The sequence below is a fragment of the Taudactylus pleione genome, unplaced genomic scaffold (genome assembly GCF_031769625.1).
Source record: "Taudactylus pleione unplaced genomic scaffold, aTauple2 ptg000524l, whole genome shotgun sequence".
NCBI classification, from domain to species: Eukaryota; Metazoa; Chordata; class Amphibia; order Anura; family Myobatrachidae; genus Taudactylus; species Taudactylus pleione.
The window spans coordinates 45,300-71,626 of record NW_028284926.1 but is presented as its reverse complement, the minus strand read 5'-3'; the positions used below and the strand labels follow the sequence as shown (position 1 = coordinate 71,626).

General features: G+C 48.1%; 1 protein-coding gene across 1 annotated transcript in view; it reads right to left on the bottom strand.

Annotated features, from left to right (window-relative positions):
- LOC148501220 (nudC domain-containing protein 1-like) overlaps positions 1 to 26,327 on the bottom strand; it is a gene marked incomplete at its 5' end in the record, with an annotated part of 152,873 nt that overhangs the window by 101,111 nt on the left and 25,435 nt on the right. Inside the window, one exon of the mRNA XM_088450789.1 lies at positions 13,490 to 13,697. Coding sequence (XP_088306915.1) covers positions 13,490 to 13,697 — 208 coding nt within the window. The remainder of the gene's footprint in view (positions 1 to 13,489; positions 13,698 to 26,327) is intronic.

Here is a 26,327-nt window from a genome sequence, read left to right as displayed (position 1 = left end):
TCAATGTCAATGATTATAAGCCATCAGTAGAGATCCATCGATGGCTGAGTGCTGTATATGCACAGACCTCAGCCATCGGCCGGTGCTGTCAATGTTTTCTCAGCATCGACTATCGCCATCGATAGCAAAACAAAAACCCACTTGCCATCATCATAGATCATCGATTGTTTACAACCATCGATCGTTAATGGCCATGCCTAAAAATTACCCAGAGAGAGACAGGCACACAGATTCACACTATAAAACAAATTTGAACGCAGGTGTAATAGCGGATAGATCTTGTGGAGATCAGCATACTGCGTGTACGCCAAAGAAAGAAAACCACGCCTGCGCATGTGCCAAATTAACTATATGCACATGGACAGAGGGGGTCATTCAGACCCGCTCACGAGCGGCAGTACGCTCGCAAGCGGGTCGATGTTCCCCACTGCGCATGCGCACGACGGAGGGAGCTCCGTTGTGCGCATGCGCGAGACCCGGACTGTGACAGCCAAGCTGTCGCTCCGGGTCTCGCACCAATGTCGATGTTGATTGACAGCACGCCCCCTTTGGTGGGCGTGCAGGGGGCGTGGCGGCCAGACGGAGGCGTTCCCATGGGAACGCCTACCGTCTGAAGCCGGCCCCACTGACATCACTAGTGATGTCAGTGGGAGTGATTTTGGCTCTGATAGAGCCAAAATCACTCCAGGGCTTGCGGCAGCGAGACCCTACCGCAGGGTCTCCGTCGCAAGCCCGATGGTCTTGACCATCGCGACCATCATCATGGACGCTCGCTATAGCTGTGGGTGGTAACCCACAGCTATGCGAGCGTCCATGAGGACGCTCCTAAAACAGGTAGGAGGGCCCTGATTCAGAGCGAGCGCTCTGGTCAGAGCGTTCAGCTCTGAATCAGTCCCAGAGTTCGCTAGTCTGTGCGCATTGATCAGTCTGTCGACGGAGCACACTATCTGTAAAATGGGCAGCAGCCATTCAAACACACGGATCGTTACCGTGTCATGGGAATGTACGCCGGCTTCCTTGCTCGCTTGTAGAGTGCGGATGGAAACTCTATGCCTTTTTTTAGACAGATCTTTTGTGCTCAACATAGGGTGGGTATAAGCCCACAAACAAATAATCTGAGCTGACCCTCACTCACCAGCTATTTATACTCCGGCCGCTCTGAAAACTTTTATTGAAGTTTACTGGAGACAACAACTCTCGTGTGTGAGCAATATACAGCTTTAGACAACCTGCTACAGTGTTACAATTTACCAGCGTTGTACTGATTGAGAACTGCTACATACTAACATCTTTAATTCTCCAAGACTCTGCTGGATAGTGTGATTACCATTATAGGTGTTGCTCTATTATACAAACTACCTGCCACACACGGATTTCTATGTGTTGATTTTACTGGATGCAAATACTTTTTATTCTCATCATTACTGTAATTATTATTATTATTATTATTATCGTTTATTTATATGGCGCCACAAGTGTTCCGCAGCGCCTTACAAGGTACATATCCAAAAGTGACTTACAGTAAAATACAATACAATGAAGGACAAGGACATGGATAATATACATTGATACATAGGTGGCCATACCACCCACATAAGCAGCAAAGCATAGGCACCAAGTGTTAGGTGTCCTAGTGGTGAGTAAGAGGTAGATGAACATATAGTAAGGAGAAGCACAAGAGGGTAGAGGGCCCTGCTCGCAAGAGCTTACATTCTCAAGGGGAGGGGCAGACAGATGGGCATGATACAGATGGGGAAGACAGGGAGGAGGGAGCATGTAGTAGCAAGTTAGGATGAGAGCTGGAAAGCGTTGATGAAGTAGTGGGTCTTGAGAGCCCGTTTGAAGGATTGTAGAGAGGTGGAGAGTCTGATGGGGAGAGGGAGAGAGTTCCAGAGGTGGGGAGCGGCACGGGCAAAGTCTTGGAGGCGGGAGTGGGAGGAAGTAATCAGCTGGCATGAGAGGAGGTGTGCATTTGTTGAACGAAGAGGGCGGACAGGAAAGTGGAGGGAGATGAGGTCAAAGATGTAAATAGGAGAGGAGTGTGTGAGGGCTTTGTAAGTGAGTGTGCTTGAATTGGGCTCTGAAGGGGAAGGGGAGCCAGTGGAGGGCTTGTAGGAGAGGGGAGGCAGATGTAGAGCGTTTGGAGAGGAAGATAAGCCGTGCAGCAGCATTAAGGATAGACTGGAGAGGAGCGAGATGGGATTTGGGGAGGCCAGATAGGAGAAGGTTACAGTAATCCAATCTTGAGATGACCAGTGAGTGTATTAATGTCTTAGTTGCATCCTGGGTGAGAAAGGGTCTGATCCTGGAAATATTTTTAAGATGGAAATGACAGGACTGTGAGAGGTTCTGGATATGTGGTTTAAAGGAGAGGGAGGAGTCCAGGAGACAGCAATTATACTGTTGTAATCGCCACCCATTTCTGGGATATTTTACTAATGTTGATTATTGAGTATTTTTCTCTTCTAATAAATATCGGTACAATGGACCTCATTCAGAGTCGGTCGTACGCATCCTATGTTTCCAAACCACGCATGCCTACGATCAGTTGTGCGCACAAGACCTTGCGATACAAAATGCTGTCGATCGTACGGCTTACGAGCAGGAAGTGGCTTCAGGGAGTTGATTGACATGAAAGGCCGTTTGTGGGTGGTGACAGGGGTGGTGTTTTGAAAACCCAGGCGTTCCTCACCTTTTTCAGGGCGTTTCAGGGGTGTACATAAATTACCTACTACGACCGACACAGAAGGCCGGAAGTAGTAAAACGTCACTCTGCGAGCAGGTTAGAGGCCTGGCTGATCGTACAGCTTGAGGTTGGGGATGTGCTCTCTCAAGCCCCAGAGTACAATCGATACTATTGAATGTTACTGATGTTAGGAGTGATGTTTCTATTTTGAACCACACAATGCAACCAGCTAATAATCGTTTGTTGTAGCTAATAACACTGCTAATTGGCATGTAATTGATTCAGCTGCGTTTGCATAAGCGGATAATAAGAATCGATACATTTCTGGGGAATGGCTTATTCTATGCGTTTTTTTGGTAATTTTTGGAGTCATTTGCACACAACACAAGCGGCCGCAACCATCAAAAGAAAATTACCACACAGAGACTGACAATGACTGACAACGATTGACTCGATCGTCACTATCACTCGTTAGCTAGAGGAGGTGCATTGTTCACGTATGGGCGTCACTTTGGTTACGACCGACCGGCCGTACGATCGCTTCCTTTTTCAGTTTTGCGGTCGGTAGGCGTACGACCGCCTCTGAATGAGGTCCAATATCCCTTGCTGTGAGAGATAAGCGCCGCCTATTAATTTGTTCTTTTTTGACTTTAGACGTAATAACAGTGGGGGAGATGGGCTTCCGCATACAGATGCACGGATTTAGCGTGTCTGCAGGTGTATACACCTTAGTATACATATTACAGAGACCTAAGTAGACTGCCATGGCCTAACAGAAGAAGCTCAGAACCAGGCCCTGTGTGCCTCCCCGTATTATTTACCATCGGACACTCCTGAGGACACACTAATCCTGCTCCCTTCCAAATTGTATGCACATATATCATTTTATCCAGCACTGCACCGGATTGCGCCAAACATTATACTATACCGCCCCTATTCAACTACATGCAATATTATTTACGGCTGGCGCTTCTGAAACGCTCTGCTCTTCTAGCCAACAAGTAATCAATCATTTGCTACAGTCTGACAGTACACTAAAGCTTGCTCCATCTGTGTAAAGCTTTAGGCTCCTGCGCCCTGCCCTCTCCATTTCATAGTAACTTGTACCCGCAGGAGCTGCGCAGCACTAAATCGCTCTGCTTTCAGTAACAGTATGAATATGACCTTAAAACAGTTATTTTCCCAGTTACATTATTTCGTTCAGTTAAGTGATACAAAGGCTTTAAATGCAAGGTGACAGGCAATTCCTCCCCAGCAGCCAGCTCATCGTCATTTGCTATAATGTGCAAAGCATGGACTGTACAATCGTTGTCTTTACACTTCACGCTGTCAAAATGTAAGTCTTCAAAATGCAGGAAACTTGTATTAAGAGCGCATTGGTTATAAGAAGATTTCTGCACAGGTCGGCATGCAGGGACGGCAGAATCTCTGCCGACAATCAGAGCAGGCAGCCGCGGCTCGTCTTTTTACCTCTGTGCGAACACTCCGAGCTTCTGGCAAATTGTCTGTGTGTGATAGGTGACATGTCAGAGCATAAACCAAGCATGAAGTCCAAGGAACTGTCTGTGTGTGATAGGTGACATGCACAGGGCAGGAGCATGGGACCTAGGAAAATAGGAGCAGCAATTATCCCAGCTGGAGCCAGATCAGGCTCCTACAGTCAGCATTTCAGTTCACAGGTAGAAAATAAAACTACACCAACAAAGCAGAAGTAGACCTATTTGAAAAATATATACAGTGCATCCGGAAAGTATTCACAGCGCTTCACTTTTTCCACATTTTGTTAAGTTACTGCCTTATTCCAAAAATGGAATAAATTCATTGTTGTCCTCGAAATTCTACACACAATACCCCATAATGACAACGTGTAAAAAGGTTTTTTTGAGATTTTTGCTAATTTAATAAAAAATAAATAACTAAGAAATCGCATGTACATAAGTATTCACAGCCTTTGCTCAATACTTTGTGGATGCACCTTTGGCAGCAATTACAGCCTCAAGTCTTTTTGAATATGATGCCACAAGCTTAGCACACCTATCTTTGGGCAGTTTCGCCCATTCCTCTTTGCAGCACCTCTCAAGCTCCATCAGGTTGGATGGGAAGCGTCGGTGCATAGCCATTTTCAGATCTCTCCAGAGATGTTCAATCGGATTCAAGTCTGGGCTCTGGCTGGGCCACTTGAGGACATTCACAGAGTTGTCCTGAAGCCACTCCTTTGATATCTTGGCTGTGTGCTTAGAGTAATTGTCCTGCTGAAAGATGAACCGTCGCCCCAGTCTGAGGTCAAGAGCGCTCTAGAGCAAGATTTCATCCAGGATGTCTCTGTACATTGCTGCATTCAGCCACCATGCTTCACTGTAGGGATGGTAATGGCCTGGTGATGAGCGGTGCCTGGTTTCCTCCAAACATAACGTCTGGCATTGATGCCAAAGAGTTCAATCTCTGTCTCATCAGACCAGAAAATTTTGTTTCTCATGGTCAGAGTCCTTCAGGTGCATTTTGGCAAACTCCAGGCAGGCTGCCATGTGCTTTTTACTAAGGAGTAGCTGCCATCTGGCCACTCTACCATTCAGGCCTGATTGATTGTCCTTCTGGAAGGTTCTCCTCTCTCCACAGAGGAATGCTGTAGCTCTGACAGAGTGACCATCGGGTTCTAGGTCATCTCCCTGACTAGGGAACTTCTTCCCCGATCGCTCAGTTTAGACGGCCGGCCAACTCTAGGAAGAGTCCCGATGGTTCCGAACTTCTTCCAATTACGGATGATGGAGGCCACTGTGCTCATTGGGACCTTCAAAGCAGCAGATATTTTTCTGTATCCTTCCCCAGATATGTGCCTCGAGACAATCCTGTCTCGGAGGTCTACAGACAATTCCTTGGACTTCATGCATGGTTTGTGCTCTGACATGCACTATAAAGTATGAGACATTATATAGACAGGTGTATGCCTTTCAAAATCATGTCCAATCAACTGAATTTACCACAGGTGGACTCCAATTAAGCTGTAGGAACATCTCACGGATGATCAGTGGAAACAGGATGCACCTGAGCTCAATTTTGAGCTTCATGGCAAAGGCTGTGAATACTTATGTACATGTGATTTCTTAGGTTTTTTTTTTTTTTTTTAAATTAAATTAGCAAAAAAAACTTTTTACACGTTGTCATTATGGGGTATTGTGTGTAGAATTTTGAGGACAAAAATTTATTTATTCCATTTTGGAATAAGGCTGTAACACAACAAAATGTGAAAAAGTGAAGTGCTCTGAATACTTTCCAGATGCACTGTATATGTGTGTAATAATAATAATATATATAGTTATCTGTTATAGGTGTAGACTAATTTATTACAGGGGGGAACCCAAAGGAATTCTTTGTATTTACAGATGTGTTTCACATACGCCTATCCTCAAATTGCGTCAAATCAGATTTTGCAACTTTGCCGCGCCGTTTCTTGCCACGCAGTCCTGTACCAAACGTGCATCTTATTTGCATCGCTAATGCGTACTTGCCTATTCTCCCGGAAGGTGCGGGAAACTCCCAATTTTTGGGGTAGTTCCCCGCACCCCTAGAGTGGCCAGATCACCCGCAACCTGCCCACTTCCTAGCGAAGTGGGCAGGATAGGGAGACAATTGCCGGGAATCGCGGGTCTGTACAGAGGGGGCGGGGCTAAAATGCAGCGAAAAGCATCATTTTAGACTTGCGATTCGCAGCATTTTGCGATGACGGGGGCGGAGCCTGATGACAGTCCTGCCCCACCCCCTAATGTGGTATGCCGCAGCTTCTCTCCGGGCTTCATTCACAGAGTAGAGACTCAAAGTACAGGCAAGTATGTGCTCATGCAAGAAAACCCCAATGCCCGAATAGCCCGGACACTGCCGCTAGTCAGGGTGATGAGGCAAAAGACAGATGACTAGTACAAGTGAGCATTACGTGCATCCCACCGCGCAGAATTGTTCTTAATTTGCGGCTTTGTACCAACTGCACTGCGACAAACACTATTCACAAGCGCCCAGCACACTATAAGAGACTCTGGCCAGGATGCATTGTGAACACCGCAAAGGACCACTCTCTCGGTAAGAACGTCCCTTTGTGATGGAAGGACTTCTATGACCCGGCGTCCAAATGCGCATGAGCTGTAGGACGCACCAGCCGCGGGGGTCCTAGGAGGGATCAGATTGGGTCCCTCTCACAGCACTCTACGAATAGAAGCCCATAGGCTTTTATGGGTAACGCCATCAGGAAAATGGGGTTACCCACCGCATCCAATTTGGGGGGTTTGACCGCATTTCTCGCTTTGCTCTGGATGAAGCTAGGATGCGACACAGAATCTAAATTAAGAGACGTTTATAAAAGCTTGGGGATGGCTTTCCCTGGCGGACCATACGTATCGTATCTCGCTATATGGCATATACCACGCCCCTCAACCAATGGAGGAACAAGTACCCCCCGGCTGATCTCCTATCGCTGTCACCATCTTAGGAAGGGGAGAGCAGAGGCACAGGTGAGGAAAAACAGGTTTTGTTTTTATTAAACAAAGAATTTATCCTAAGGAAAATGTATTCAAATATTTTTTTATTAAAAAAAAAAAAAAGATTGTCAAAATGGAAGCCTAGCGCACTGCCTCGTGTTTTACCTGGAACGCTATTAGGGGCAGATTCAACGGGATACGTTTAAGTGTCAGAATGCCGACCGCCGGCATCCTGAAGGTAAGTAGCGGGGTTAGGGGGAGGGTTAGGCACTAAGGGGGAGGGTTAGGTCTAGGGTGCGGGAAGGGGGAGGGGGGAGGGTTAGGATACCAACCAACAGGTGTCGGCATTCTAACCCTGTCGAGATGGATTTTGACTGCCGGGATCAAGGGCGACGGCACCCCGAAACCATCCCAATTCAACTAGCCGCGAGCACCCAGTGCAGCCTCGCACACTTCCATGGTAATTATAACAGATTAATTTTGCTTGCAGGATGCAAAAAGAAAATAAATTACAAAAATGTTACTGAGTGTTGGCACGCAGTGTTCCTATGGGACCTTGGGGGTCATTCAGCCGATGTGCTTGGACCGGGTTGATGGCCCCCCACAGAGCATGCGCACGACAGCGCCGGCGTGCACATGCATGAGACCCGCTATGACGGACAGCGCCGGTCGTAGCAGGTCTCGATCCAAAGGGGGCGAGCTGTCGATGTTGATTGACAGCTCGCCCCGTTTGGAAGGCGGGCCGGGGGGGTGGCAACCCAAACAGAGGCGTTCCCATGGGAACGCCTACTGTTTGGGGGCGGCCCCACTGACATCACTAGTGATGTCAGTGAAGAGCTTCCGGCTCTGACAGAGCCAGAAGCTCTCCAGGGCTTACGACAAGGGAGACCATCACCGGAGCGGTCGTTAGAGCTGTGGGTGTTAACCCACAGCCTAACGACCGGAACAGAGGCGGGCGGTTAGGAAGCAAGTGGCCGCCCAGTTTCTGAGCGACCACTTGCATCCTCCGACCGCCTCTGAATGAGGCCTCTTTTGCTTAATTTAAGTGCCCCCTAGTGTTGAGTTAGGATGATCCCCAATTTCTCTGTTCAGTTGCCCCTCCCCAGCTAACCTCCCTCCCAACCTGGTTTTGCCAAGGTGCAACTAACTACATTACCTCCGTTTACCTATTAAAGGGCGGCTTTATAGTTCAAACAGCTTATTCCTGTTTCTTGTAATCCTCACTTCAGCGATATGCTCCGTTTGGGGCAAAGCCATGTCAGAACAATACAGCAGCAGTTCTAGCCTCACTATATGGACGATGTGAGATCTTGAGATGATATCGATGTGAATTAGTCCCTGCCCCAGTAGAGCTTACAATCAAAATCCATTACCAAGGGAACATGCACGCGGCCCACATTTAGGCTCCGACTCAGAGGTGCGCGCTAACTGCGCGCAATGCCGATATTCATGCAATTTGCCGCAGTATCGCTGACACGGGACGCCATGATCAGAAGGAGAATTGGCACCTGCCATAAGGCACCCAAGTGGTATGGCGGATAACCACAAGAGTGCCTGTGCGGTATGGCAACCTCGATGTTGCAACAGATGGTGCGTCTGAAGGTGCACTCTATCGGATTAGAGCCACTGCCACCTGCTCCCATACCTCTTAGATTATAAGTAATTTGGAGACAGCACGGTGGCACAGTGGTTAGCCTTGCTGAGCAGGTTGTATGTTCTCCTTGTATTTGCATCAGTTCGCTACCACATTCCAACGACACACTGAGGCTAATGAGGCATCTGATGAAATTCAGACTGGGATTGGAATTGATGTGAATAATCTCTGCAAAATGTAGGGGCTCAATCCAATTAGGTGCGAAGGGGGAGAATTGCCTTTGGGCCGGCATGGAAGCTCCGGCAATGGCACGGCAATCCACTACCCTCCCGGCCCAATCTCGCCCCAGACTCGCCCGTAAGTGCGGCATACATATACCGAATTGGGTCAAGCCCTAGGGGTTATGCGAGTCCACCCACATTACCTGTAGAATGTGAGCTTTTGGGAGCAGGGCCCTCTCTCCCCTACGTAATTATGTAACTTGCCGGGTTGTGTATTTATGTATATATATAAGTAGATTTGAATATTTGTTTGTTACTCATGTACTAATGTAAGTTTGCTGTATGTTATATTCCCTTTCTATAGTGCTAAGGAACCCTTGTGTTGCCGCACAAAGAAAAGATAATGATATATAAACAACTAAATAAATCCAATAAACCAGCTCATTTGTGCAGATCAGCCTTCTACTTCATATATTCACATCATCATTTGTATGTGTCAGGATTCCCCGCAAAGCACAGCGCTGCGTAATATGCCGGCAATTTGTAAATGAATGTAGTTAATAATAATAATAATTAGTAACAGTATACTTTGGAACGCTGGAAGGAAACCAGAGAACACCAGCTGTAGACTAATTGGAATCATACGCGGGCCACCATTATTACTATAATTATTATCATCATCAGTTATTTATATAGCGCACACATATTCCGCAGCGCTTTACAGAGAATATCGGTCCATTCACATCATTCCCGGCCCCAGTGGAGCTCACAATCTAAGGGCCTGATTCAGACCCGCACGCTCACTCTGAGCGATGTTCGCACAACTGCGCCTGCGTATGGTTCGCAATGCGCATGTGCAAACCGTCACTGCGATCGGAAATCATGCGCTCGTAAAACAGCGAGGGGCTGCTATTTTGAGTGACAGAATGTACCGTTTGTGGGTGGTAACGGGGGAAGGTGCTTGAAAACGGGGAGTGGAGATCCGAACGCAGGCGTGCACAACGGTCAAAAGGGCGTTTAATGGGAGTGCATAATTAGTAAAGGAGCGTCATCGATCACGTCACTTGGTTGTCTTTTAGCCTGAACTGCTCGCAGTGATTACGGGAAGAAATTCCTACCTCAAGCGCTGCGAACAGTTCAGATGCCGTTCGATGTACCCGATTAATCTAATAAAAACAGGAGATGACAAGAGTGATTTGCGAACGGCAAAGGGGCGTCTTGGAAAAAATAGCGAGCGCATTTAGTGGACGCTCGCACAGACATTGAGGCGTCTTCAAACCTCAAAGAGCGAGAGCTCAATTTAAATATCCGGCCCCTTTTTGAAAGCGAGCGGCCGCAAATAGCGTCCGGGTCTGAATCAGGCCCTAAGTTCACAGACAGACAGACAGACAGACAGACAGACACACACACACACACACACACGTTAATTTTTGTTGGGAGCCAAATAACCTACCAGTATATATTTGGAGAGTGGGAGGAAACTGAAGCCCCCGGAGGAATCCTACGGAAGCACAGGGAGAATATAAAATCTCCGCACAGTTAGGATTGCTGAGAAGTAGCGATGCTGACCACCGTGCAATACATTTAGATTTATAACATTTACAGAGACAATATTAGTAAGTGTGCAGCATCTGTACCGGTCACAGTACGGAGCCCCCTGTCATTTTCCCGGTTTCATCCGAAGCAGGTAGCGCTGCTCCTCCTGTGATTACAGGTATTAGACACATTAAATCCACTTAGAAAAAGCTTTTAAGGAGTGAACCAGCGATGTAGGACAAAGGCCATCCTCTCTTACATCACATTTATGCTGCTGATCTTTCATAGAGGAAACAAATGGAAAGGTAAGTAATATCATTACTGCTCAATTCTTTTTATATGTATATTCCGAGGAGCTTCAGGACAATAATTTGCCAACTATTAGAGTCATTTAAAGAAGCGCAGACATTCGCGTGGAAACGCCTGGTCTCATCACAGCGTACGTCAGCGCAGGCACATTGGCGGGAATGAGTGACCTGCTTGTGCGGTAAAACTTATGTTTACTGTGGGTAAATACAACAGCAAAATAACCCCAACTAATATAAGTAAGAGGGTGCATGCTGAGACACTAGGCTCAAATAACGTAACAGATTATGGTAGAAGCGGTTACAGTGTCTAGGGGCAAATGCAGTGGGGGGGGGGTCCAAATGCTTTATTTTACAGCTCATTTGTGCAGCCCATGAAAGAGCAGAATAAGCTGCAATCTGCCTGATACATAGTGCAGTATAGGCCATACTGTGATCAGGCCAGTGATCACAGTAACCTGTTATATGAGGCAGTAGGACCAGCCATACATAGTGCAGTGTATGTAATACATCAGACATATACAGGACCAGTGATCACAGTAACCTGTTATATGAGGCAGTAGGACCAGCCATACATAGTGCAGTGTATGTGATACATCAGACATATACAGGACCAGTGATCACAGTAACCTGTTATATGAGGCAGTAGGACCAGCCATACATAGTGCAGTGTATGTGATACATCAGACATATACAGGACCAGTGATCACAGTAACCTGTTATATGTGGCAGTAGGACCAGCCATACATAGTGCAGTGTATGTGATACATCAGACATATACAGGACCAGTGATCACAGTAACCTGTTATATGTGGCAGTAGGACCAGCCATACATAGTGCAGTGTATGTAATACATCAGACATATACAGGGCCAGTGATCACAGTAACCTGTTATATGAGGCAGTAGGACCAGCCATACATAGTGCAGTGTATGTAATACATCCTATATATACAGGACCAGTGATCACAGTAACCCGTTATATGCGGCAGTAGGACCAGCCATACACAGTGCAGTGTATGTAATACATCAGACATATACAGGGTCAGTGATCACAGTAACATGTTATATGTGTCAGTAGGACCAGCCATACATAGTGCAGTGTATGTAATACATCAGACATATACAGGACCATTGATCACAGTAACATGTTATATGCGGAAGTAGGACCAGCCATACATAGTGCAGTGTATGTAATACATCAGACATATACAGGACCAGTGATCACACTAACCTGTTATATGAGGCAGTAGGACCAGTCATACATAGTGCAGTGTATGTAATACATCCTATATATACAGGACCAGTGATCACAGTAACATGTTATATGCGGAAGTAGGACCAGCCATACATAGTGCAGTGTATGTAATACATCAGACAAATACAGGACAAGTGATCACAGTAACCTGTTATATGAGGCAGTAGGACCAGTCATACATAGTGCAGTGTATGTAATACATCCTATATATACAGGACCAGTGATCACAGTAACATGTTATATGCGGCAGTAGGACCAGTCATACATAGTGCAGTGTATGTAATACATCAGACAAATACAGGACCAGTGATCACAGTAACACGTTATATGTGGCAGTAGGACCAGCCATACATAGTGCAGTGTATGTAATACATCAGACATATACAGGACAAGTGATCACAGTAACCTGTTATATGAGGCAGTAGGACCAGTCATACATAGTGCAGTGTATGAAATACATCAGACATATACAGGGCCAGTGATCACAGTAACATGTTATATGTGTCAGTAGGACCAGCCATACATAGTGCAGTGTATGTAATACATCAGACATATACAGGACCAGTGATCACAGTAACCTGTTATATGTGGCAGTAGGACCAGCCATATATAGTGCAGTGTATGTAATACATCCTATATATACAGGACCAGTGATCACAGTAACATGTTATATGCGGCAGTAGGACCAGTCATACATAGTGCAGTGTATGTAATACATCAGACAAATACAGGACCAGTGATCACAGTAACATGTTATATGTGGCAGTAGGACCAGCCATACATAGTGCAGTGTATGTAATACATCAGACATATACAGGACCAGTGATCACAGTAACATGTTATATGTGGCAGTAGGACCAGCCATACATAGTGCAGTGTATGTAATACATCAGACATATACAGGACCAGTGATCACAGTAACATGTTATATGTGGCAGTAGGACCAGCCATACATAGTGCAGTGTATGTAATACATCAGACATATACAGGGCCAGTGATCACAGCAACCTGTTATATGCGGCAGTAGGACCAGCCATACATAGTGCAGTGTATGTAATACATCAGACATATACAGGACCAGGCAAATGGTCGGGCATATCTATGTTGTGATTACCCGAATGCACCATTACTGAACCGGTACAGGAGCGTTTGCCCATCCTCCTCCGTCCCTCCAATCACAAGGAGGCGCAAGTGCAAGATGTGACCGGACCTGCATTCGTACATAGTCGTACCCTTTTTGTTTTGCGAGCGTGCGCAGAACCTATTTGCGTACTTTACGCTATGCAAACGGGCGTGCGCCCAACAGGGCAATGCGCACAGTACCTGCAATGAAAACTTTTGCAATTAAAGTAGCAATATTTAAATGAATTTAATTTCATGCTATGCTTCACCTGCTAGAACGTCATTGTACTGGGAACATCTTACCTCCTGTCATCCGTCAGAACCCACGTGCTGCTCTCAGGATCGATCAGGGAGTACAGTTGGCCTTTCAGGAAGGGGTCCTGCTCCTTCAGCACAACGCTGATGTTATACGGGGAGAACTGTATCTTTATGTCCTCTCTGGCTGTGCCTTCCGGGAGGCGGAAAGTCAGCGTCAGATCCTCTGCTGTTTGTTGCCAGACATACAGGGGTCCTGCGGAAGAGACCACATATTAAAGACCGCTCAAAGCCCTGACCACTAATGACCGGTATATATAATGGGTCACATCCTTATAGCTCAATTCTGGCGATTCCCTATAATTCCAACTTTGGAAGATATAGAGAAAACTGTCCAACATCACTGTGAGTTTGAAACGGTAGGAGTATATTACTCTTTGACATCAAATCCACTGATTCAATGGTTAGTGGTCAGACCCAATGTATAAGATATAAGCCTTAATCCGTAGATAAACAATGGATTACAGGTTGACCGATGGATAATTGGGAAAGAATTGATCACCCTTGACTTAACATTATGACTACATAGACTGCTTTAACCTTCAGTCTTTGGGGGTCATTCAGACCTGGTCGCAAGCACCAATGTGCTCGCAACCTGGTCGATGGGTAGCCCTGCACATGCGCAGCGGCCGCACTGGGCGTGCGCAAGCCCCGAAGCGAGAGCCTTTTTTTAGTAATTCAAGAGTGACTAGGAGATTGTTCAATTTAACGTTAACCTCTATTTCCTAATAGGTTTTGCAGAACATGATTTGGTATCAATTGCCATAGACACACACACACACACACATTTGTTTGATCCTCAGGTAAGCTGAACACGGACAATGATCCCCAGTTGACAACTCAATTCCCTTCCTGTCTTCTGTTTGATTAGATGTCAGATGACACCCAGTCACAAAAACATAAGGAGCAGGGAGGTGGTGCTGTCATCTATACCACCCAAATACTTGTCCACGGCTGGGAGAAATCTGCCCGGAGTACAACATGAAAGGGAGCTGTACTGTGAATTTACAATGGGATCGAGCGTCCTTGATGGTCAACATCCCCGGTTCTCTATTTTGCAACTGGACAGAAAGGACCCAATTCGGACTCGGATGCAGTGAAGCGATGCTTTAAGTCTACCCACGTGTAGGTGTCGCAACGTGCACGCCAATGTTCGCGGTACGAATGGGCGCATCCGATCAGGCCCAAAAACACCCGACAGCCAGAACATATTTTATTTGAAATGGTTCAGGGGTGTCCCTATAATATAAACAACCTAAATAATGTAAACCATAGTCTGTTTGTATCATATACCAGATAATACTATTGTATCAAAAAATAAATAAAAAGAGGAAAAAGAAGAAGAAATAAAAGTCATAGTATTTTGTATCTGTCACACAAAGGAAACAGACCAGTAGATTGCTCTACGCTGAATAGGAGAGTCTCATATAACACCAGCATGGTGCCGAGAAATCACTTCTGGATGTGAAAATTGTGGAGCCAATAAAACTCTCAGATAATGTAATGTGCTGGTAAATGTATCAATGAATTAACTCGGCCCGATCTCTCTCTATAGCCAGAGATCCAGAGTCCGGGCTCTTAAGGGGCCTATCCATTAGCAGATAAAATTGAACGATGAACGATATATCGTTCAATTTATCGGTCATGGATAGGCCCTGAACGATGACAGATGCGCACTCCCGCGGCCGAGAAATTGTGTCTTTCGTCTCTCCAACATGTTGGTCAATTATCGCTTATGGCTGACAGATATTAGATATATCTGTAAGTTTATCAGCGGTAAACGACGAACGATATTTTTAATGAAAATTAATAGAAACATAAAAAAAAAAATCCACTCCCTGAATGATGTCATGCAATATCGTTCGTCGTTTGCAAAAATCTGTCATGTACACGTGAGATATCTGTCACCGCAGCCCCAGGAATTTTCAAGGGATAAATCTTTTGTCTTTCATCATAGAGAAAGATCTGCTAATGGATAGGCCCCTTTACAGGCACATGTGCTGGGGGGTATGGGTTTGAGACAGGAGAACTAACCGCACTTGTGCTTTACGGGGGATGTAGTTATCAGACCAGAGGATGGCATTCCGCCGGTCTGAATCCCGACACGGGACTTAGGCATTGGTGTTTCAATGCCGATCTTAATCTAGATCCCGGAATCAGGAAGAACTGCAGCCCGAACGAGGAAAGTCCGGTACGCCCTTAGCGTTAACCGCGCGGAGGGTGGGGAGGGGGTGGAGTGATAGGTTTAGGCTGCGCAGCGGGGTTAGGGTTTTGGGGGGGGGGTGAGAGGTTAGGGACAAAGGAGGGAAACTTCGGTTTATGCACTAACGGGGAGGGTTAGGGGGAGAAGGGAGACCCCTGTCAGGATACCAGCCATCGGGATGCCGCTGTCGGTATTTTGAAAGAAGGCATCACGACGGCCGGCATTACATACCGATTCCCTTTTAGGTGGTGTATTAACGCGTGGCTGAACAGGACCTGCTGCTTTCTACAAGCTTACACGTTCAAATGTAGAAACTACTTATGGTGGGGACAGCACGGTTATCTTTATTTTTTTAAGTCTAACGTAAATTTGCATTTTGTGTGTTTATTATAGCGTGAGGAGCACAAACAAAAATGGTTTTACTGTAAAAGCTACGGTGAATCTGTCTAAATAATAACTTTTCAAAATAAGACTCATTTAGGGAATTGCAGATTTATTGAAATAACTAGTAAGTTTGCTACACTAAATTATATATCATTTAGTCTGTTATTCTGATTCTAATTGATATGAATCGCTTCGTTAATGAAGGCGGTGAGGCTACGGAATCCAATGGCGTAAAACTGGCTCAGGCGGGCTGCATTACGGTTTGGAAAATGTAGCTGATATCACGATAAGACATCAGCTATTAGTATAAACATACAACACCAGGCGGTATTTGAAATATAAAGTTAAAGCTGTTTGTAAAATATTTATAAAAAGTCGCTACTCAATAAATAGCTCTGATATTACTACTTAACAATAAACAGTTAATATAAGAGGTGATTTCTGAAGTTATTCACCTCAGGGTGCGCTCACATAGACATAAGGATAAATGTAAGACAGTAAAATATTTTATTAAAATTACACAATAGTAAACATTTATAAATCAACATCTAAATGGCCATTCCTGCATAGCCTTCATAATGGATGAATAATAACGTGTGTGAACAATCAATCAAAGGACCACTTATATAGATAAATGTATTGGTTTACTTAAAGAATGTTTTTATGTCCAAATGAGACAATAATGCTCTCCAGTCCCATCAATAGTTAAACACCTGAGTAAAGCTGGCCACACACTAGACCAACTTACATCCAACCAGCCCAACTAGTTGATTGGTTGGAATGAAAATCTGGTAAGGTATGAAAGCAAATGACAATCAGCAACTTGCTCCCAAATGCCGGAAAATGGACAAAGGGCCTGATTGAGAGCCGGACGCTATTTGCGCTCGCTCGTTCAGAAAAAGGGGCCGGATATTTCAATAGAGCGCTCGCTCTTTGCGGTCTGTTGACGCCTCTATGTCTGAACGAGCGAACGAAACATGCGCTCGCTATTTTTTTTAAAACGCCCCCTGGCCGCTCGCATCCTACGTCATCTCCGCTATTTATTAGATTAATCGAGTACATCGAAAAGTGTATGAACTGCTCGCAGTGCTTGTGGTAGCATTTTCCTACCGCAATCATGTGAGCAGTTCAGGCTAAAAGACAACCAAGTGACGTGGTCGATGACGCTGCTTTGTTAATTATGCACACCCTTAAAACGCCCGTTTTGACCGTTTGGGACTCCTGCATTCGGATCACCACTCCCCGTTTTCAAGCACCTTCCCCTATTACCACCCACAAACGCCTCATTCTGTCACTCAAATTAGCAGGCATTCGCTATTTTGCGAGCACACAATTTCCGACCGCAATGACTGGTTCGCGCATGCGTATTACAACCCATACGCATGCGCAGTTGTGCGAACATCGCTCGGAGCGAACGAGCGGCCGCTTACGAGCGGCTCTGAATCAGGCCCAAAAACTGTTGTTTGAACAAATTGTTTAGATCAAACATTTAACAAACTTGTCTGACGCCATTTTCATCTGTTTTCTGGCATTTAGGAGCAAATTGCTGATCATCAGTTACTCCCATCCGTTACCAGATTTTCATTCCAACCGATCAACTAGTTGGATGGTTGGATGAAAGTTGGTCTAGTGTGTGGTCAGCTTAAGAAGGGATAGTGAAATTTCCAAGCAAGTTTCAGCTGTTAAATGTCCACTCCAGTGTGCCTGAAGTAATCAATCAACACTCTCTGCAGCCAACTAAGGAAGGTTTAAGGTATCTATTTCAAAGAGGGTGATGATATAGTAATACAGTCTCGATATATTTACCCAGCTCTCCGCTCCCTAACGTCTGTAGGGGCACTGCTGGTCTGTAAACATTGCTGGCATCTGGCTTTTCCAAAGGTGTAGAATCCCTTTCTCCGTGTAATTACAGGGAAATAGATGTTGTTTGTGTGTGCTCTCCCCTCACACAGCGGGTTCTCGTTCTTGCTGCAGAGCCGCAGTCTTGGACAGGAGGAGATATTGTAGTCCGGATATGAGAGATCCCTCAATGTCCGGCAATTAAGGACTAAATGTAGGTGACTTAAAGTATTACTGCCACGCGCCGGGCGCCTTCCCGGCAGGACCAGTGTCATGAACGAGCTGCTGCTCAGTAGGTAATCCTGTCACGCTCCAAGACGTCTTCCGACAGGGCTAGTGTCAGGACCGAGCTGCCGCTCAGTAAGTGGTGCTGCCACGCTCGGGCGTCTAACGACTGGGCCGATATCCAAAAGAGCAAGCGCTCAATAATGCGATGTATTTAGCCGGCGTCTCCTGTCTCCTAGCTCAGACTGCACTTCCTGGTGTAGCGATCAGCTGACGCGTTTCTCAGCCAATCCACAAGGCCGTTTCATCAGAGGCACCTGTCGTTAGTCCTTAATTGACGCACATTGAGGGATCCTTATTGCTGACCAGGACGCCGGTGACAGTCTATATAGAGACGTTACTGATACCTCATTAAAGAAGTGGCATACTGGGTTGTGCATACTGGGTTGTGGATTATAACAAGAGATATGGTAAGAACTTACCTTTGTTATCTCTGTTTCTACGAAGTCCATAGGGTCCACAGGGTGACCTTGGGGTATATAGCTGGATCCTGGATCCTCGGGCACCACGGAGTTAAAGCTTTCAGCTGCTCCCAGGATGCACTTGGGTCCAACCTCCCCTATACCCCGCCCCCGAGCCACAGGCACCTCAGTTGGTAAGCAGCCCAGGCCGGAGGACGAGACGAAACTGAGAGAAGGAAGACTGGAACACACAAGAACCATACTCACAGAAATGGGAGACGGAAAATCGGTGACCAGTCACAGAGCCCATATGAAGCCAGGTGCGTCAGGGCGGGTGCCCTGTGGACCCTATGGACTTCGTAGAAACAGAGATAACAAAGGTAAGTTCTTACCATATCTCTTGTTTTATACTTCAGGGTCCATAGGGGTCCACAGGGTGACCTTGGGGATGTCCCAAAGCAGTCCAACTAAGGGCGGGGACGCTCCTGTGCTGATAGGAGAACCTGGCGCCCAAAGGATGCATCCTGAGAGGCAAAGGTGTCAAACGCATAGAACCTCAAAAAGGTCTGAATGGAAGACCAGGTGGCCGCCTTACAGAGCTGAACAGCAGAGGCGCCACGGCTAGCAGCCCAAGAAGGGCCCACAGACCGAGTGGAATGAGCCTTAACAGAGGCTGGAACAGGTAAACCCTCCTGCATATAAGCCTCAATAATAACAGAACGAAGCCAACGGGCTAGAGTCTGTTTGTTGGCAGGCCAACCCCTCTTGTGAAAACCAAAGAGGATAAACAAAGAATCAGACTTCCTCACAGAACTAGTCCGGTCCACATAAACCTGGAGTGCACGGACAACGTCTAGGGAAGCCTCCCCAGCCGAAAGATCAGGCGACTGAAAGGCTGGTACAACAATTTCCTGATTAATGTGGAACCTGGAAACCACCTTAGGCAGGAACTCAGGACGAGTGCGAAGCACCGCTCTGTCCTGATGAAAAATCAGAAAAGGGGGACGACAAGAAAGCGCCCCCAAATCTGAAACCCTCCTGGCAGAAGCAATTGCCAAGAGAAAAACAGTTTTAAAAGTTAGCCACTTGAGCTCCACTGACTCCAAGGGCTCAAAAGGCGGACCCTGTAAGGCCCGAAGAACCACCGCCAAATCCCACGGGGCCACAGGTGGCACAAAGGGAGGCTGGATTCTCAAAACTCCCTGGAAAAAGGTGTGTACGTCCGGCATAGCAGCGATCCTGCGCTGGAACCACAACGACAGAGCAGACACGTGCACCTTCAGCGAAGAAAGACGTAATCCTAAGTCCAAACCCGACTGAAGGAAAGCCAGAATACGCGAAACCCGGAACACCTGGGGATCATAGTTTCTGGCCTCGCACCACTGAAAGAAAGTGTGCCACACTCTGTGATAGATCCTCGCGGAAGCAGGCTTGCGCGCCCTCAGCATGGTGGTAATAACGGAGCTAGAAAAGCCCCAAGACCTCAGGACGGCTGCCTCAAGAGCCACGCCGTCAAAGATAGTCGACCCATATCCGGGTGAAGACAGGGCCCCTGAGACAACAGGTCCCGCCGTTGAGGTAGGAGGTACGGAGCGTCGATGGACAGGCTCCGCAGATCGGAGTACCACGGCCTTCTGGGCCACGCTGGAGCCACCAGGATCAGTGTGCCTCCGTCCTGTTTGAACTTGCGCAGGACCCGAGGCAGCAGAGATATCGGAGGGAACAAGTAAGCCAGTTGAAACAGCCATTTCACCGACAGCGCGTCTATCAGACTTGCGCCTGCGTCCCTTGTCCTTGACCCGTACACAGGCAGCTTGTGATTGTGACGGGACGCCATCAGGTCCAGCTCTGGCAGCCCCCACTTGTCCACGAGTAGTTGGAATACCTCTGGATGAATCGACCATTCCCCGGGATGCACGTCGTAACGGCTGAGGAAGTCTGCCTCCCCATTGAGGACTCCTGGGATGAAAACTGCCGAGAGAGCTGGAAGATAGCGCTCCGCCCAAGCCAGGACGCGGGACACCTCCGACATCGCAGCTCGACTGCGAGTCCCTCCCTGGTGATTGATGTACGCCACCGTGGTGGCGTTGTCTGACTGCACCTGAACGGCCCTTCCGTGAAGAGCGGTGCCGGACAACTGCAGGGCTCTGTATACTGCCCGCAGTTCCAGGATGTTGATGGGAAGAAGCGCTTCCTCCGCCGACCAACGACCCTGAAGTGACAAGGAGCCTGTCACCGCCCCCCAACCCCGGAGACTGGCATCTGTCGTGAGCAGAACCCATTCCGGGATCCAAAAGGGGCGCCCCTCTAGGAGATGAGCCGTCTGCAACCACCAGGCTAGGGACAGACGCACCTGCGAGGAAAACACCAGCATCTGAGAGCGGATCCTGTGTGGCAATCCGTTCCATTCCGAAAGAATCAGCCCCTGCAGGGGCCTGGAATGGAACTGGGCAAACTCCACCATGTCGAATGCCGACACCATGGACCCCAAAACTCTCATCGCTGAGTGCACCGACACTATGCCACTGCTCAGACAACTGTGAATCCGCAGCTGTAAGGAGGAGACATTCTCTGGAGTCAGAAAAATCAGTTGCTGACGAGAGTCCAGCAGGGCCCCCAAATGAACCATCCGCTGTGATGGGATGAGGGAGGACTTCTTCCAGTTGATCAACCAGCCGTGCGCCTGTAGACAAGCGACCGTCAGGTGGAAATGCTGGATCAGTACCTCCGGGGAGCTTGCCAGCAAGAGGAGGTCGTCTAGATACGGTAGCAACCGTATTCCCTGGCTCCGAAGATGAGCCGCCATGACCGCCATCACCTTGGTAAATACCCTTGGTGCCGTGGAGAGACCAAAGGGTAGAGCCCTGAATTGGTAGTGGTTGTGGAGAATAGCAAACCGCAGAAACCGTTGGTGCGATGTTGCTATAGGCACATGGAGGTAGGCGTCCTAGATATCCAGGGAGACCATATAGTCCCCTGGTTCCATCGCCAGAATGATGGAACGCAAAGTTTCCATCATGAATTAGGGAACCCTGAGAAACCTGTTCAGGGACTTCAAATTGAGGATGGGGCGATGAGAGCCATTGGGTTTCTGCACCAGAAACAGCGTAGAGTAATACCCCATCCCACGTTGAGACTGTGGCACGGGTATAATGACCCCCGCAGTCAGCAAGGCCTCTATGGCTTCCTGAACCTGCAAGGCCTTGGTTTTGTCCTGAGAAGGACTTGTGCAAAAAAACTGGCCAGGCGGCCTGTGCCGAAAAGACAGGGCGTACCCCTGGGAGACCACTTCTCGCACCCAGGCATCCGTGGTGGTATAGTGCCAGCACTGGGCGAATTGAAGAAGTCGGCCTCCCACTCTGGGGTCCCCCAGAGGGAGGCCCGTCCCATCACGCAGAAGGCTTATCTTCTTGCTTGGAAGAAGGGAGCCTAGCACTCCAGGCTTGCTTCTTTGGCTTTGAGGCGGTCTTGGGTGCGGACTGCCTCGGGAAGGACTGACCCTTTGCCTTGCCCTGAACCCGAAAGGAACGAAAGGCCGAGCTCCGGACCTTAGCAGGTGTAGTAGCTGAAGGGAGGAAGGCTGACTTGGATTTTGCCAGGGTATCTACTATTTTGTCCAGGTCCGGACCAAATAGTAATTCTCCATTAAAAGGTAAGGCCTCCAAGCCTTTCTTTGAATCCGCGTCTGCTCTCCAAGACCGCAACCACAAGGATCTACGAGCAGACACTGCTGCCGCCGAAACCCTAGAGGTCAACAGGCTAGCATCCAATGATGCTTCTCCAATGTAGGAGGCGGCATCTCTCATCTTTCCTAACAACGCCCTCTGGACGTCCGGAGCTTCATCCGTAAACGTGTCCTCCAAGGCGTTGGCCCACCCCTCAATGGCCTTGGCCACCCAGGAGATGGCCATGGTCGGCCGGGCTACAGCCCCTGAGAGAGAATAAATAGACTTTAGACAAGTCTCCACCTTCCTGTCCGTAGGATCCTTCAGCGAGGATATAGACGGCAATGGCAAAGTAGCACTCCTGATGAGGCGTGTTACATGGGAATCGACTGCAGGCGGAGTTTCCCATTTCTTACAATGCGCTTCCGGGAATGGATAATTGGACGCCAAGCATTTCTGTGGCAGGAAACGCTTACTGGGTGTCTGCCAGGCCACCGCCATGTGATCAGTCAACTGATCAGACAAGGGGAACGCTGCAGAAGTAACCTTAGCTTTTTTAAAACTAGGATACCTCGACTTGGGAGCGGGTGCCTCATCCTCAATCAGAAGAATGGCCAGCACCGCCTTAACCAGAGCCCGCACATTGATGGAAGACTTAGTGTCTACCTCCTGGACTGAGGCCTCTGAGGCTGAGTCATCCTGCACCTCACCATCATCCGAGGACCCCTCAGAATCCGAAAGATGCGCAGCCTGCGCCATGACTGAGCGTTTAGACGCCCTGGAGGGCACGTCACTGCGCAACATCGACTGAAAAGCCGAAGATGCTGCCGCCAAATCTTGGACAGTGTGGGAAAGCGCATCCACCCAGGGTGGAGGAGCTGCCACAGGACCCTGAAACGGCACCACAGCCTGCTGTGCCACAGGGGTGGACTGAATATACATTAGCAACCCCGCATAGGGACCAACAGGCTGAGACCCCGGGAGAGTCTGCAATAATTGTGGGACACCCGGGGAATGGGGGATGGCAGGCAGAGGCAACGCCCTAGTAGGGGCGGCAGTCGGGACCAACAGACGGTCCGTGATGGACACCAGCACCTGGGAAAACATCGCCCATGGTGGCTCCTGCGACATGGGAGGTTTAGACATACCAGGGAGCGCCTGGCACCGTCCGCACAGGCCGTCCTGTGACAAATCTTCCCTATCCACTCCTGCAGAACAACGCCTGCAGGAGAACAATACCGGAGCCCCGGAGTGCTCATCTCCTCCTCAGACATGACTTAGGAAGAAAACGTGCGCACTCACCAGTGTGCTGAACAACAGCCCACAATATGGTACTGTGTAGCACACAACTGTATGTGACGGACCTCACAAATACGTGATTTATATAGGCGAGGTCTGTAGAAACACCCTTCCCCCGCACACCTGTAGGGCTTGTAGGAGAAGGAAAGGGATAGGTATAAGCTGACAGTAAGTAGAAAAAAGACACAGACAGGCAGCACTAGCAAAAGTCACATACCATGCAGGAAGATATACTCACTGCACCTTTCCACTACAATCAACCTCCCAGATTCAGTGTCTGGGAGGGCTATAGTGCTGTGTACACTGTCCTTGTCGGGGGAGAGGTACACAGGGGGACCGGTCCGCGTGCTCCCTGAAGATCTGCGCTGCCACTTGAAGAAAATGGCCGCTGGAGACCTCAGAGGAGGAGTGGCCGAGTAGCTGCAGCTCAGCGACGCCAGACTACGAGCTGAAAGGCGCGCTGAGCTGAGGGGAGGAGCCGCTAGACAGGGAAGGCTTCCTCCCCTGACTAGCAAATTAACCCCCGGGTTGCCGGCATCCCGCTTGCTGCATAATTTACCCTGGTGGTCTAGTGGTCCGGCGGGGTATGCCTCCGCTGGAGGGGGGGGCCCGCCGCCACCGCTAGCGCCCCCGGTCTGTCCCCTAGACCGGGGGCATGGGACTGCATTTACAAGGAACCCGCGCTCCGCCGCTAATCAGCGGTGCGCGGCTTACCTTAATCTCCCCGGCGTCTTCCGACAGCAGTCCCGGGGGAAGCCAGAGTCCGGCTAGTACAGACTCTGGCTTCCCCCACCGCGATCCCCAGTTCAGTGCTGGCGTCGCGGCGCAAGCAGGGAGAAGGAGCGGCAGCGTGGGCGTCTGTACAGACAGCCCATCGCTGCTGCTCTGGAGAAAAAAACTATAGTAAAAAAATTAAACTAAGTTAAAAAATAAAAAGCTTTAGAGGGCTCCTGCAGCCCCCCCCCGCAGGGTGACCCGACTCCGGCCGGGCACCATCTTAAACTGAGGTTCCTGTGGCTCGGGGGCGGGGTATAGGGGAGGTTGGACCCAAGTGCATCCTGGGAGCAGCTGAAAGCTTTAACTCCGTGGTGCCCGAGGATCCAGGATCCAGCTATACCCCAAGGTCACCCTGTGGACCCCTATGGACCCTGAAGTAGAAATATTGTACTAACGAAGAGAGCTACATTACTAACAAGTTTCGGTAACTATCTGAAGATCACAATCAGTTCCCTCTGGACCTGATTCAGAGCCGGACACTCTGAAAGAGCGCTTGCTCTGAATCAGGGCGTTTTTTTTTTTTTTTTGGAGCAGCCTCCTGGCCGTTCGCATAGCTGTGGGTGTCCACCCACAGCTATTGCGAGCGGCCAGGATGATGGTCGCAATGGTCAAGACCGTCGCAACCTTGTGGTAGGGTCTCGTGGCTGCAAGCCCCAGGGTCTCGTGGCTGCAAGCCCCAGAGAGCTTCCGGCTCTAATGGAACCGGAAGCTCTCCCACTGACATCACTGGTGATGTCAGTGGGGCCGCCCACAAACGGCAGGTGTTCGCTTGGGGACGCCTCCGTTTGTGAAGCCACCCCCCCGCCACGCCTACAAAACAGGGCGAGCTGTTGATCAACATCGACAGCCGCCCCTTTTGTAGTGAGCTACGGAGCAAGTGCTTTTTGCACTCGCTCCGGGGCTCGCGCGTGCGCACTGGGTCACCATCCACCCGCTTGCGAGCGGGTCTGAATCAGGCCCTCTGTTTGCTACATCTGATCTGCCATGTTTTGCTGCTATATCTACCGACATCTATTACCATCAATGCTAATTATGGAAGTTTGTGAATAAATATAACCTGTCCTGCTTTGTTACTAATACGACTAAAACACCGGAACTTCTAATTACCTTGCTGACCATCTGATACATATATACCTAATCACTAACCAATGTCGCTACTCACTAATAGATTTAGCATCAATATTGGAGACCATTGTCTTATTAGTACCATCTATCATTAACTGACTGCTTGCTCATTAATAGGACTATTTGGTTTGATTGCGACTTATTGTGACCAATTGGTCAGTTCTCATGTTAGCTATATTTTATCTGTGAGCACACAAGATTATTGATAGAGTTTATTTTGGGTTTATTCTTTGGCTCATTTGCATATCCTGGTGTATGATTTATGAACATTTTTAATCATTTTATTCATTACATGGTAATATAAATATTATTTGAAGTGAAATTAAACAATTATATATGTGATTGCTTCAGCGCTTCCCTTAGCCAGTTCTTGTTCCATGCTGACATCTGTACAACTAGAAACACCGGTATTACCCTGCAAGCCGGAGTCTGCTGGGGCCTGTAGTGCACCTGTAACAATATATAGTCATACATTTTAAAAATAAAAGCACACCACCCCGTGCACTCATTCATAATCCCTTGGGGGTGATTCTCTTCTGTCCGCTTTAAAATTTATTTTGGGGGAAACCAAAAAAAAATGATGGAGCTTGCATGCTCCTAGAGGACCCTCGCCACGAAATGACCACTGCTTGTCATTGTAATCCATAAAGAGCAGCTCAGCTCAGATTGGTCAGAGTGTGAGAAAATCTCTCAGTAATGGTACGGAGTGTTGAGGTCTAAGGAACTACCATAACCTACAATGCTACAGACTGGGGGCTAGATGACATTATGACAGGGGGACCCTTTGCTGCGGGATGCTGTCTCAAGCCTAGCGCTGGCCCATCCCTGTTATACTGATTTGGCTTAAA